This window comes from Varanus komodoensis, unplaced genomic scaffold (assembly GCF_004798865.1).
Source record: "Varanus komodoensis strain SLA01 unplaced genomic scaffold, ASM479886v1 scaffold1, whole genome shotgun sequence".
Taxonomy (NCBI): domain Eukaryota; kingdom Metazoa; phylum Chordata; class Lepidosauria; order Squamata; family Varanidae; genus Varanus; species Varanus komodoensis.
Genome location: NW_025335268.1, coordinates 41,752,654 through 41,767,889, shown reverse-complemented (window position 1 = coordinate 41,767,889; position 15,236 = coordinate 41,752,654). Strand labels below are relative to the sequence as shown.

At 39.5% G+C, this 15,236-nt stretch overlaps 1 protein-coding gene across 1 annotated transcript in view; it reads left to right on the top strand.

Annotated features, from left to right (window-relative positions):
* UTRN (utrophin) overlaps positions 1-15,236 on the top strand; it is a 365,154-nt gene that overhangs the window by 64,381 nt on the left and 285,537 nt on the right. The window contains exons 10-16 of the mRNA XM_044451088.1: positions 3,256-3,459; positions 7,305-7,486; positions 8,704-8,854; positions 9,999-10,118; positions 11,226-11,327; positions 13,534-13,641; positions 14,571-14,750. Of these exons, the coding sequence (XP_044307023.1) occupies positions 3,256-3,459; positions 7,305-7,486; positions 8,704-8,854; positions 9,999-10,118; positions 11,226-11,327; positions 13,534-13,641; positions 14,571-14,750 (1,047 nt within the window). The remainder of the gene's footprint in view (positions 1-3,255; positions 3,460-7,304; positions 7,487-8,703; positions 8,855-9,998; positions 10,119-11,225; positions 11,328-13,533; positions 13,642-14,570; positions 14,751-15,236) is intronic.

The following is a 15,236-nucleotide window of genomic DNA, read 5'->3' as shown; positions in this document are numbered from 1 at the left end:
TTTAATCATTAGTTTTCAAGCACATTGTTCTCTGTCCAAGTCCTTATTTTCTTTCTAACTCATCATGATTGTATTCAGCCTGATTCCCACTCTTTCCAATATTTTTCTTTTGACTTGCAGTGCTATTCCTTGCTGTATGATGGCATAATCTTTGTTCATTTGGAGATTCCTTGTTCTCTGTGTCTTGGCCCCAATATTGTGAATTTGATCTCCAGTGCCACATTTATGAGGGTGATCTACTTCCAATATTTATTTTTATACCTCCCCAAAACCAAGACTCTCTCCATTTTGTGAATTGTTATTTTTAGATGAAAAGGACAAGGGAGAATGAATCACGCAGAATTCATCCCATATTTGTTGAGTATTGCATTGAGTCATAATTGGTTCCCTGTTAACTTGGAGGGGCTAGATTATAATACCTAATCACAGATTCTAAATCTGCATGGATGGTTGGTTCCTATTTCATTTTGGTATAGCGGTGAACTTGGGCATTTTAATAAACAATAATAATAAACAAACATTGCACTTGGCCTAGCAAGCGTCAAGTGCCTTTTGTCCTGTTTCATTATGTTTGGTGAGGTAGCTCAGGAGTGGGCAACTTGCAGCGATCCAGATATCTAACAACTCCCATCAGCCTAGCTAGCATAGGTTATATTGAAATATGATGGGAGTTGAAGGCCAGAATAATTCAAGAGCCACAAGTTGCCCACTCCTGGGATAGATTGGTATATTGGGGTAGTTACCTGAAGGAGCGCTTACATCCATATATGCCCGCCCGCCCGTCCCTTGAGATCTGCGGGAGAGGCCCTTCTCCGGGAACCCTCCGTGAAAGAAATTAGGAGTGTAGGTACTCAGAGGAGGGCTTTCTCTGCGGTGGTGCCCAATCTATGGAATGCGCTCCCCGGAGAGGTCCGCCTGGCGCCGTCGTTGTTTGTTTTTTGTCGCCAGGCGAGGACCTTTTTATTTAAGCGTCATTTTAATTGTTAATATTATGCTTATTTTATCTGGCCAGGGCGACTTATTTTATATTGTTATTTTTTGTATTTTAACTTTATGTTGTGAGCCTCCCCGAGGCTTCGGCGAATTGGGCGGCATAGAAATGTTTTAATAAATAAATAAATAAATAGTTGCTAGATGCTTTCATTAAGTATTACAGGTTGCAGTACTCTGATTTTTTTCCCTGTGCACTTTCTTTTATCAGGTACAGATGATTTGGGGCTGGATGGAAGGGTCTATTTAACCCAGCCTTCTACATCCTGTCACACTCTGGATGTGTTGTACTGCAACTCCCATTGTCCTCACCAAATGTAACTGGCCATGCTAACTAGGTCTGATGGAAATTGTAGTATATTACATCTGAAGAACAACAGCTTGGGGAGGGCTGAGTAAAATTCTGCCTGCTCTCCAGTTCTTTTCACCATGAAAGATAAAGCACAGGGTCTCTGCACCTTTCACTTTAGGAGGGAAAAGCTCCATTTACTCACCCCAGCTGTTTCTTCAGTCAGCTGGAGACAAACTGCTTTACAAGCCAAGACTAACAGTTTTACCTGATAACAGAAGGTTTTTGGGAACAGTTGGATGGGGATCCTGGAATTTGCCCAGATGTATATTTCCATCCTCATTTTATGTGTACACATACCCAAGACTTAAAAATGCCATTGGAACTTTTTGCTACAGTTACTAAATGTCTCTCTTAAACAAGGATACTCCTGAGTTCATGGACTGTTGTGTGTTTAGAGACCCATGTTAATGAGATAACCTTTTGTTTCTTATGATAAGGCAAACTATAAGCTAAGTTACAAAGAAACATCCTGTCAAACTGTGTACAGTCATTATTTCAAGTGTTTGAAATACGCAAAGATATTTTGCCAAGCAGCTAATATTATAACAAGTTTGGTGCTGCGTATTACACTTAGGCATTTGGAAACTGGACATGTGATATAAATTCAGGCTTGTGAGGGCAGGATAATTTTACTTCTCTGAGATTAGTACTGATTAGGTATCTAAAATACTTTAAAAGCTGCCTTTGGACTAGGATGTGTACACAATGAACTGCATTTGCTTTGGAATTTGTATCAGCAGATTATATATTTCAAAATCTATATTTAAATATTTATATATTCCCTTATTTTCTATAGGCAGCTTTCCTTTTTGCCCCTGGGGATATTTACAAATAGCTTTTCAGGGAGAAGTAGGCAGTGAGATGGACTTTCTTCATATATTTGTGTCCCTTCTGTTGCCTCTTTCTATCTAGTTTCACCCTTCCATCAGTTTTTCTGTTTCTTTTTGCAGTAGTCAGTCAGCATTTAGTCAGTCAGCTCATTCTGCTGAGCTGTTTTGTGATGTTCCTGCTTCATTTCTTTTCATAAAGAAAAACACGGAGTCCTCCAAGTTAGCTGGTACCTCCGTCATGTGCATATATATTTCTACTTTGACTAAAACAGGAGCAGACACCTGTGAAGTCTGGAAATAGTTTACAAGCTATTTCCTATTTATGCCTATGATTTGACCTGTATGTTGATAGTTTCAATTTGGCAGCCCTACTTTCAGCACTTAGCCCAGTCATACTGCAGAGGATCTTTAAAAAACAGTTCAATATCTGGAATACCTTCTGTGCTTTAAGTCATAGTATGTACACTGAAATATCTGAAAAGCAATGGCTTGAGAACCTGAAAACTGTGAGCAGTGCTCTGTTTGGAGAGCAGGGCCTTCTTACCCGACATCTTCCTACCAAAGCAGCTCACAGCTCCTCCACTGCAAACCAGTCCTGGGGGCACAGAATATCTGTAAAAGGATGACATCCTATTTTAGCACCTATGTTTATTGTCTGAAGTGGGACCTTAGGTATTCATTTTGGAAGATGCATGAGATCCTGCTCTGGATATTAAAAGATATGTGAAAATGGGATGTTGCAGCTCACTCTTGGATCATCTTTACTCCTTAATTAAATACGCAGAACCTTTGAGAAAGGTTTTGCCTTTATTTTGAGAACAGTCAGAGATGCTTCACTAAAACTTCATTTGTCTATGCAAGCTGCTTTCATTGAGCAAAACTGTATGCCCATCAGGACTTGTGACATACATGTCTATTTTTATTCACTTTGTATACAACATAATACTCTTATATGGTGGCAGGCTCTTTTTGTGGTTACACGTGGTTGGTTTAAATACATTTTTTGGTACATGTATAGCCTATCCCTATATGGAGGCAACATCTGAGAGGAACAATCCTTATTTTGGCTTTCTTCATTTTCAGAGTGCAACATCAGAAGATGATTATGGAGGTTCAAGAGCAGAGACACCCAGCACTGTGACAGAAGTGGATATGGACCTGGAGAGCTACCAAGTAGCACTAGAAGAAGTTCTCACATGGCTTCTCTCTGCTGAGGATACATTCCAGGAGCAGGAAGAAATATCCAATGATGTTGAAGAAGTCAAGGGACAATTTGCTACACATGAAGTGAGTTTCTGGGTGGTGGGGGTAGGAACCAGGTATCTGATAAGGTTTTAATCAGGGCTTGGTTGATTTTGAAACTGAGTAAGCAGGAGGCAGAATTTTTTTCCTCATGAGAATTACCGTATTTTTCTGTCTATAAGATGTCCCCATGTATAGGACGCCCCCCACTTACCTACCCATCTCTAGCGACCAAGCCGCCGCTGCCTGCACGCACTGCTTTGCTGCCCCCTGCTCACGCGTGCCTCCTCGCTGCCCCTCCCATGTGCGCACAATTGTGCTGCCTCGCCCCCACACGTGCATGCAATCGTGCCAGTATTCCCCCACCCCCCGAGCGTGCCCGCGGTTCTCCTCTTGGCCCCTGTGTATAAGATGCACCTCCATTTTTACGTAAACTTTTTACAGAAAAAGTAGCGTCTTAAACACAGAAAAATATGGTATTTACAGGGTACTTAAAAATCCATGAATATAAGACAAAACATTCCTTCCTCACTGAAGGTTTTAGGGAGAAGACTAGATATCATCTTTGGGGATGATCTAATTCTGATTTCCTACATCGAAGAGAATGTTCAGCTAGATGGATTGCATGGCCTGCTCCAATTTTTTTTAAGCTGTTGATGGCCTGTGGTGGGTATAGGCAGCCATTTTAAATATTCAGTGCTTGAGTGCCACTTATCATGGTGTGTGATCCTAGGAACCCTAGGTTATGCAGAGGTTGTTGAATTCACATGACAAGGTTTGGCTAGTTGAATATGTAAATCCTTCCTTCCACATTCCACAACAATGGCAGGCAGTTTTGACCATGCCAATCAGGTCATGCAAAGTGTGTGTGGTGGCGCCTGTCAAGCATCTACTTAACAGGCCGCAGATTTGTTAGCGTAATGCTGCCATTGTTTACTTTAATGCTGTTATTGGTCAGAATCCATTTAAAGTTTTACCATAGTGGCTTACATGAGTAAGTTTTTGGTTTTGATCCTTTTCCAGATTTATCATTTACTTATTGAATAGCACATTTTCATGTTTACTAAAACTTCTTTGAGTTTTTGTGTGCATATGGACCTAAGTCCAAAGAAGTTACAAGTAATTCACAGACTGGAAATGGCCACTATGGTTTGGGGATCCATTTTCACACACACACACACACACACACACACACTGCTGTTTTAGGTTTAAGATTACTAAAAGCTAGAAGTAAATAGTTGTGGTTTTTGTTTTAGTCGCAAAATTGGGCCTGACCCATTACGACCCCATGGACAACATTCCTCCAGGCTCTCCTGTCCTCCACCATCCCTTGGAGTCCACCCAAGCCCACACTCACTGCCCCAGTGACTCCATCTTGCCACCTCATCCTCTGCTGTCTCCTTCTCCTTTTGCTGTCAATCGTTCCCAGCATTAGGGTCTTCTCCAGTGAGTTGTTCCTTCTCATTATGTGGCCAAAGTATTTGAGTTTTCATCTTCAGTACCTGGCCTCATAAAGAGTAGTCAGGGTTGATTTCCTTTAAGAATGACTGGTTTGATCTTTTTTCCATACAAGAGACTCTCAGGAGTCTTCTCCAGCACCGCAATGCAAAGGCCTGAATTCTTCAGCGCTCAGCCTTCCTTATGGTCCAGATTTCACAGCCATACATTGCAACTAGGAAAACCTTAGCCTTGACTATACGAACTTTTGTTGGCAGGGTGCTGTCTCTGCTTTTTAGTATGCTGTCTAGATTTGCTCCAAAGGAGCAAGCGTCTTTTAATTTCTTGGCTGCAGTCCCCGTCTGCAGTGATCTTGGAGCCCAAGAAAATAATACCTGTCAATGCCTCCATTTCTTCCCCATCTATTTACCAGGAAGTGACAGGAACAGATGCCATGATCTAAGTTTTCTTAATGTTGAGTTTCAAGCCAGCTTTTGCGTTCTCCTCTTTCACCCGCATCAAGAGGCTCTTTAGTTGCTCTTCACTATCTGCCTTTAAGTTGTGTGGTACATATACTAATAAGTCTATTGTGGTCATCTTGTGCATTGACACACAGAAACTGAGGTACATGAATAACAGCATGTACGGCATTGTACAGGGAAATGTCCTGAGAGTATTTTGGTGCGTGTGGACTTAAAGTGAATACACACCAGCATAACATATTTACATAGTTTTGTCATGTGTGTTAAAATCCAGAATTTCATTTTTAAATTTAGTATATCATATGTTAAAACTGCTAGGATCTTCTGAAGATCCTTTTTCAGATTTGCCAGTTTTGGGAAGGGTTTTGTTCATACATTACAGTGTTGGTTAAAACTGACACTCTGGAGCTGCATGCAGCTCTTTGAGTTTACTGTGCAGCTCGCAACTTGCTGCTCATTGGCATCCTTGGGCACCCACTTGTTGCTTGCTGTGTGGGTGCCTACTTGTGGCTCTCAAACACCTTGGTTCTTCTTGGTTCTTCTGTTGAGCAAGCCTGGCTTGATATATTAGTTGTTGCATCAGGCTGGACTCTGAAGTCTCCGAACTACATGGAGGCTGGTTAATGAACCAGCTTGGTTGTGAACTGGTTGTAAAGTGCCCAAAGAACTTTGGCTATGGCATGGTGTATTAATTAATTAGTTAATTAATAGAAATTCTGCTTAAGTGGCTTTATGTTTTTTGGGTATAATATACTTGCAAAAGAGAAAAAAAATGGGCAGGATTAAAAGAACTATCTTGGATACTAATCTAGGAGACAGCAGTGAGATAGAGTCTTTCTAAAAGTCTTCCCAAGGTCATATGAAGCATGAAGTTAATCATGTGATTAGTCCTTGTGTATTTGTTTATTCTTTACTTAATAGCATTTGGGCAGGGCAGGGTGGGTGGGGGTCCTGAACTGAGACAGTAATAGTGGGGGATGGTGAAGATGGTGGTGGAAAGCTTTAAATTAGGCATGCAGAACCTCTGGCTTGTGGATCACAGAAGGCCCAATGGGTGTTCTTTTTCCAGCCTGCTAGCTTCCCCAAACTCTGTCTCTCTTTTGGCAGGCAAAAGCTTTTATTTCCAGTCAGCTGTTGATCAGATAATTTTTCCAGGAGAAACTGCAGAGTTCTTCAATCCTGCTTGCTTCTGAATAAGCATGGCCCACTTACTTGTGGGTAGACATACACTGATAGGCTCAAAATCTATAAGAATCAAATTTTGCTCTCACCTGCTATACATATGGTCATGCCTACATGGAATGTGGCCCCTGAGTCCATTGCCAGATTGAGATCCTTGGATTGAAAATAGCCTCCACTCCTACTTTAAACCTTTGCCTCCGGTGCAGTTCAGGGCAAGTCATACTATTTGCCTCAGAAGATAAGCTGCCATTGCAAGTGCAAGGGAATGCAAGTTCCCTTCCTGGGTTCAGTAATAGCTGCAGAGGTAGGGCCCCAATCTGGGTTAGGACCTTGCTGAAGCAAAACAAAAAGCCCCTTCTGTGCAAATCACAGTCATGATCTGGATCAGACTTTCACCACCCAACCTGCTATCTGGTACATTAAAACTGGAGCTTCTGATGTGATCTAATTTGACTCTCAGCTTCCAAGACAGTTGATGTTCAGTATTTGGGACTGCTTTTCAGGAAGCATCTGCCAAGGTTTGCTTTCAAATGATTTCACTTTAAAAAAACTATAGTTCGTTATATTTTGGCAATGTTTGGGGGAGAGGAATAAATTTGGGACTGACACGCACATGCCTTTAAGGATCGCATCGTCTTTTTCAGATGGGAAAGTGTTAAGTGTTGCAACTTAAGTTTATATATTTATTAAGATGGTTGTAAATTCCATGCATGCAATTAGTTAAATGATATATTGAAATGATTCATGGTCTCACACTACATCGATCTGACTTGCTGAACCTTTTTCCAGGCGTTTATGATGGAGTTGACTGCACACCAGAGCAGTGTGGGTAATGTGCTTCAGGCTGGTAATCAACTGATAGCCCAGGGCAATCTGTCAGTGGAGGAAGAAAGTGAAATCCAAGAACAAATGACACTGCTGAATTCTAGATGGGAGACTCTCAGAGTTGATAGCATGGACCGGCAATCCCAGTGAGTTGCATGCTTAACAAGCACACATTTGTTTTTGAGTTGTAATGTCACATCTGAACAGTTTTAAAATGTATTTTATTGCAGCACTAAATTCAGTTTCTCAGAGGCTCATCTAAGTGGCCCAGTAAAGAAGAACTTAAGTTCAGAACTATTTAGAGTCTAAACAACTTAAACATAACTGAATCTTGGCATGAAAATTCAGTGTTTCATTTCATGGGTTAAACATATCTATGTTCTTCTAAAATATACTTCATATCAGTTCCTAAATAAAACAAGAGGCTTTCCTGTTTAGGAAAGGCTTTCCCTTCCGTGATTCTCTTAAGTGTGTACTATTATGTTAGCAACTGAGGTGTCAGTATGTTGATTTGGAATCTGATGGTTTATGTGAAGAAGAAGATAAAGTAAATGATCCTTTTTATGTTAATCCCATGGAATCATAGCATCTCAGGCCAAAATGCCATTGTATTCCTGGTACAGAAATACAGATTGTCATGAAGTAGTCTATGTATCTCAGACCACACCATAACTGAAAGAGACTGGAGAAAACAAGGCACAATAGAACGTGCAAGGTGGTTTAAACAACTGAGCCAAGCCACATGTTACAGACAGAAGCAGAAAGGAAGCAGAGTTGCTAAGATGTTAGAGATTTTGATCTGAGAAAAAAATCCTTTCTATTCCTGAACATAAATTTAAATTTAAACCTATACACCCGAAGAGGGAATTCCTGCTAGCCAGAGGATGTTACAGTTCAATAATATTTAATAAAATGTAAACACAATCATTTAAAAATTGATAATATTATTTGATAGGGTTTCATCAGACATAGCATGAGTAAATGTTTGCTTAAGTTGCTGGACCTCCCCTTTCCCTGCATTTCCTAATATGTTTCATAGGATCTCCTAACCCTCAGGAGCAAACTTGCAAGGGGGGCGGGGGCATGGGAAGTTGCATGGGAGGGAAGGAATCTGTTCTGCCAATGGTCTTTGTTCCATGGAAGGACAGTCTGCACTAAATTCACCCAGAGGTAACTTATGGTTACCTTGATGCCCTGCTTATTGAGTAGCTAGGATGCTCACTTACATGTGAGAAGTCCACACAGAACAGAGTGGAACAGACTTCTGAGTAAGCAGGTATACAACTGCACTGCTATTTTTATGTGAGTTACCTTTTCAGAGTGGTGACATAATTCAGTGTGTGTGTTTTTTTGACACGGGCAGCCTCCATGATGTGTTGATGGAGTTACAAAAGAAACAACTTCAACAGCTGTCTGATTGGTTGACTGCTACAGAAGGACGTATTCAAAAGATGGAATCTCAGTTCTTGGCTGAAGACCTGGAGTCTCTTCAAAAGAAGATGGATGAACACAAAGTATTTTTGCCTCTTTCTGCATAGCATATGATAGTAAAAATACTGTGTAGAAGCTATTGTTTCTTGTTTGCAGCCGTAGTGGAACTATTAATACAGACTCCTTTAAAAAAAATAAAGTTCAGACCTCCCTGTCACTAAGGAGCCATATAATTTTTAGTAAAGGTTAGAAGTAAGATTTGTTTGGAGACTCGTGTTATTTCTTTATTCCCTTGAAAGCTGATAGAGAAATCAGCATGATCATGAATGCATCTGGATAAAATATATGGGGTTTTTCATATAATCAATCTTGTCTGGTGATATTCTGGGGGTGCTTGTAGCTTTCCATCAGGAAGTGTTTCTGTTGGAGGGAAACTGTTCTTTCCTCGCTCATAATTATTGCCACACGGAAAACATGATTCTCTTCCTCTACTGGCCCTGAGATTCAAGTTAGAATTCTCACTGGCCTAGCTGCCTAGAGTGAATGTGAGGATCACTGGTTGTGCCAAATGACGTGCAAACACATGTATAAGATAAGTGTCAGTGAAAACATTTCAGCCAAGGTGAAATACGTGATGTACAAAGGGAAGGACAGAGACAGAGATGCAATCATCTTTCATGCCTGCCTGTTCTGCTCTGGGCAGAAGTGAGGCTGAGGGCAGTCATTCAACATTGTTTGTCTACATTATCTCTGAACCAGCGGTTGGAGAGACTATGGCCTTCTGGATATTTTGTTGGCCTCTATTTCCTCATGGGGGTTATAGGCCAAAACATTAGCTGCACATACCTCTCTGAAACTATCAATTCTTTTAATTTCTTTAAAACCTTAGTACATTTTACAGTTGTGATTTGTTCTGAATCTTGATCAAAGATTAAACTGTGGATTTGCTTTCAGCAAAAAGTCATCCTGAGGTGGTTGGTTGTGGCCCTTGTTTGCGTGTCCCTAATCAAATGCCCAAAGAGATAATTTAATTATATGTGATGATGTAGGGAAGTGTCCCCTCTCATTGGCAATCTATAAGTTTAGCAGAAGTTTAGAGAGGTGGTGAACATACTCTTGTGACCATTAGGAAAATATTTGCTGAAATGAAGAAAGTTCAAGCAATTAGCTCAAACTGACATAGGTAATCATTTCTGGTCTTTGCAACATTTTACTTGATACTTGCAGGGGCTGCAAAATGATCTTGAAACAGAGCAGGTTAAAGTCAATTCACTGACTCACATGGTGGTCATTGTTGATGAAAACAATGGTGAGAATGCCACAGCGATCCTCGAGGAACAACTACAGGTGAGTGGCAGATGTCATGTTCTCTTACTATTCGATGCTGTAGCTTATGTAGTGGCAAGAATAATGTTGCATTGCGGTGGGGTTTTTTTAGTAGGTAATGATGGTAAGATTATAGTGGAAGGTGTTTGTATTACCAGCTTATTTAATGTTATCACTGTTTCTTTTTTTCAAAGATTTCTGCCAGCTGGGAATTTATTTCATTATGTAATATTTTATTGCCTGTTCACCTATTCCAAGCAGTTTCCATTAGATGAGTGCTTGTTGTGAATTAAGTTGAACGTTTGTAGTCATGTTGGTGTTGTAGAGCAAATAAATAATTTGTACCTGGTAGTGTCCTCGCTAATTCAAGTCTTGATCAGAGGGACAGAGCATGAAATTCTGATTTAATAGGCCCTGTGAATACCCTCCAAAGATGTAATACTTTCAGTTTCAAGCATTGTATCAGATCCCAGATTCTAAGGCAAAGTAATAAATCTGTTGTAGCATTTTGAGAAGTTTTGCTTGGTGAGTTTACATTCTGGGCTTTCAGGAGTCTTTAGTTTAGAATCTGTGCTGGTCTTTGTGAGAACAGATTTATTTCATAAATCTGGCTGTCATTGTATACAAACTAGAAAACCTTCAGTTTATTTAAATCCTGTTGAAATTAAATGTGTAAACAGTTAACTCTGAATTTTGTCCAGTGGTATATGGGTACATTATTGTTGAAAGAAGCAGCAGCAAAGGTAGCAGTAGGAACTGCAGTTGAAGAATATTTGTATCCCACCTTTTTACCTTCCAAGGAACTCGTGGTGGCTTGCATAATTCTTCCTTCTCAGTTATCCTCACAACAGCAACCCTGTGAGGTAGCTTGACTGAGTGTCTGTAACTGGCCCATGGTTACCCAGCAAGCTCTATGGCTGAATACGGGACTAGAACCCAGATCGCCCGAGTCCTAGTCCTGCACTCTTAATCATTACACCACATTTAATCTCATCTTTTGGATCACTCCTTAGTCTTAACTGAGGATAAACACTAGGTTCAAAGTCTTTATGCTTATGTGTGTTTCTGTATTCCTTCTGCTTCAAAGGAAGACTACTTAAGTTTGGTCATTTCTTTTGTTGTTTCCAGAGACTTGGTGAACGCTGGACAGCAGTTTGTCGTTGGACTGAGGAACGATGGACCAAGCTACAACAGATCAATATCTTATGGCAGGAATTGTTGGAAGAGCAGGTTATATTTAATCACTCTATTTAGTTAACATCTTGTACTGTTCCACTATACTGAAAAGCCTGCATAAATGTTAAAGCATGTTGCTATTAATTAAGATTTTTTCAAAAAGAAAATGAGCTATCAAAATATACCAGTATTCTTAACCAAAAGTATGCAGAAAGTGCATTTACTTTGTTATAGCTAAATTGCTTTCTAGTATATATTGCTGATATATTGGTGGTTAGACAGTCCAGAGAGCTTCAGCTATTGGTCAATATAGAAACAAAATAATAGTAATAATACTTGGGGAAAAAGGATGAGGCTACAGTCTTATACCCACCTACTTGAGAGTAACCTCCATTGAACGCAGTGGACATCCTTTCTGAGTTCCTTAAAAGAAAAGTCATACCAGTTAACTTTCTGTTTTAGTGAGGGAGTGATTTCTTCTTTAGTTAATAAATTTATGTTGCGTGGCCAAGTCCAGCTATAAAGCTTAAACCACACAATATATCTGAATCAGTCAAAAAGGGACTATTACTGGGTCAGAGAAAGTATACTTTTAAAAACTTGCTTTGGTTCAAAAAATAGGCCTTGAAAAATACCACTAGTTAGTTTTTTATAGTAAAAATAAAATGTTCAAGATATTTTGCTTTGTCAAGATGAATTATGGAGTATGGGAATTATGCTGTTCCACAAGTTTGTAGAAACATTCTTAAACTTGGGCATGTGTTAATAAATTCCATTAGTGTAAAACTGGTTTTTTTAAATGCTGCTTTTAAACACACATGATTCTATTTCTTATTGCGACAACTTATATTGCCTTTGCTGGTTGTCACCTGGCAGTATTAGAGGTGCATAAAATAATACAGCATGGATTGCTACATTTTTTATTTTTATATGTGAATGGGATCTTGATTCCTGCAGCTACGTGTTCCAGGAAGTTCGATTATATAATGGCGGTTGTTGCTCTGCTAGAGTAAAATTGGCTGAGTCTGTTACTTTTTAATTAAAAAGGAAGACAAACACACTTTTCCAGTATGTAGATAAGGTTCCCTCCTGGGTGTGATAAATAATTATAACATGAGAAGAGTGATTGATATGTTCAGGGTGCAGCAACATTAGTTGCTAAGTTTTCCTGTCTTGTTCGCTGCCAGTGACGGCTTATCTACATGATGGGTGAGAGGTGGAGAGCAATTTGCCTGATTCCACTCCAGAGTATAAATCAAAGTATTGGATATAAACTATATCCAATATGTTACCAAAAATTATGATACAAATGTATTTTAAGACCACTGAAGAATTGACCTAAATGGAAGTAGGTGAACAGCACACAGCAGTGGGAAATGAGCAGTACTGCGTCCATAGGAGTGCAGGTTCTACCCTGCTTGCTGTTGTTTCTTTAATAAATTGCATGGGAATGGAATGCAGCTAACTGAAAGGCTTGAGACGTGCTTGAGAGCAATAGAGTAGAATACAATTAAAAAGTCGGCCCTCCATTCTCACACCTCTTGCCCTTCCAAGGATGGCCGTGTCAGTGGCAAAGACATTGCCAATGAGGGCTGGGCCAGGAGTGGAGAGCAGTTTTTTGTGTGCAAGAGCAGCAATTTACTGTTGGAAGAAGAGCCATCAGCCTATATAGGAGAAGGCTAAAGACAGTGTAGGTGAGGAATAGATTTGCTTCTCACCTCTTATGACTCTAGTCTGCCTCTGTATACTTAGTCTTACTTGAACTTTGTTCCTTTCATTATGGGATTTTCTACACAAGTCCTTTATTGTGCCTTCTGTATTTTTAGAAAACTACTTATTTCACTTGTGCCTTTGTGCTACTCTGCTGCAGTACAGTGCCAACTACAGGTTATATAGGTTAAGGCAGGGAAAGAAACATGCTTTGTGTAGTGCAATGAAACTAGACAAAATTAACTGTCTTATGTAGAAAAACTGTAAATCTGCATCCTGCCTTTCCCACAAAAAGTTCAGGAGAACATTCTTAGCTTAAGAAGAATCACTGTGGTGTTCTGGGCTCAGAGATAGTTGCTTGCCAAAGGTGACCCAGTGAACCTCATTTCTTCATTATCAAGTAGGAATTTACTGGATTTCTATTTGAAGGTTATACTGAGGTAGTTCCAAGTCCAAGTTGCAATTATTTTTTTATGCTTTATGATAGTGTTGATTAGTAAAACATAAGAGAGTTGTGTAAATATTTCCATGTTTTGTTTCCTGTGTGCAGTGCTTATTGAAAGCCTGGTTAACTGAAAAAGAAGAGGCTTTAAACAAAGTACAAACAAGCAACTTCAAAGATCAAAAAGAGCTTGGTGTGAATGTTCGAAAGCTGGCAGTGAGTATTGCTTGCTTTGCATTCCAGACCTGACTGGTAGTCCTAATTTTTTGTCCCAGTGCCAGTTTACCCCTTCTGCAATGCTGGGAGTTCATTGTCCCATCGTAGTACTAATTTCGTGGTCCAGCAAGTTCTTAAATTACTTTGTAAAGACACGGGGGAATTTGGTTTGGTTTCACTCATAGCTGAAGAATTTAGTGTGAAAATTAGAACACATTCAGCTGTTTGTGAAAGATGCATGAAGTTCCTGCAAAAGTGCTAAGTAACTTAAGTGAAAATGGTGTTTATTTAAAAGAGGCTGATTGCAACATGCCACAACACAGATACGTAGATATCCTTTTGTTAAGAGGAAAGGGATACGTAGTAGTGGACTGCTTTAGAATACGTGCCAGAGGAGTAGGCAAATCTTAGAAGCAAGTGCCTCTTGTATATAGAACTTGTGGTACAGAACTTTTCCAAGCTCAGAAGTTACAGTTTTCAACTGAGTATTTCCTTGCTTATTTCAAGGGAAAGTAAGAGGGATGACTCTGCACTGATGCCTCAGCAGTGAAGTAAACAGAGAAGCCTTTTCTCATGTGTCCAGTTCCACAAATGCTTCAAGGTTTCATGAATGTACTGGAACCTCTGAATCATGCCAGTAGCCTGAAAGTGCAATATACATATGCAGTGTTTTTAGTTACTGCTATGCTCTGCAAAGCGCTTCGCAGTCTTCAGTGAAGCTTCTGTTTTAGCAAAACTATGAAATAAATATTCTCCAGTGTAACCCTGAGAGGCACATTAAACAAATATATTTTTTATGTCTCCCATCCATTAACTATGTAATACAAATTCAATTTTACATGGCTTTTGCTTTCTAAAAATATATCTTGTTGACATTTGTGCAAACTGTATTTCTCTAAGAGGAAGTGACTACTATTGTTTCATTGTAGATTCTGAAAGAAGATATGGGAATGAAGCGTCAAACATTAGAACAGCTGAATGAGGTAGCCCATGATGTTGCACAGCTCCTTAACAATGAGCAGGTGTTGAAGAAAATTGACAGTGATCTGGATGAACTAACACAGAGGTGGGACAGATTAGTTCAGAAGCTTGAGGATTACTCCAATCAGGTACCATAAAAATACTTTCTCCCTTTACAGTTTTCAGTTATGGCTCACTAGTACAATGAGTATTGACCTCAAATGGCAAATCTTTATGGAAAGGTATAGAACCAGGGCTTCATTTTATTTTGATTTATAGTGAGTTTGAATGAATTGGTGCTTAACATGCATGATTTTGAAGGGATGATATATATATAAAAAAAGTTGAATAGTGAGTTGGCTGAATAATTCAGGATAACAGTGTTTTTGAAAAGACTGTGGAGTGCCCCAAACAGTCCCTATAAATTTCAGAATAGCAAGTTGGATTCTCTGTTAAATGCAAAATGTTACACAAATGAGATCGATATTCAGGTAACACATACACTCAGATGTGTTTTGGCTAGATTACAACCCATGAAAGAAAACTTGAAGTCATAGTAAAATAAGTTTGCTTGACAAAGTTGAACTTCTGTTGAGGAAATGAAAAAGGCAAATGTAACACACAGTCCTGTACAT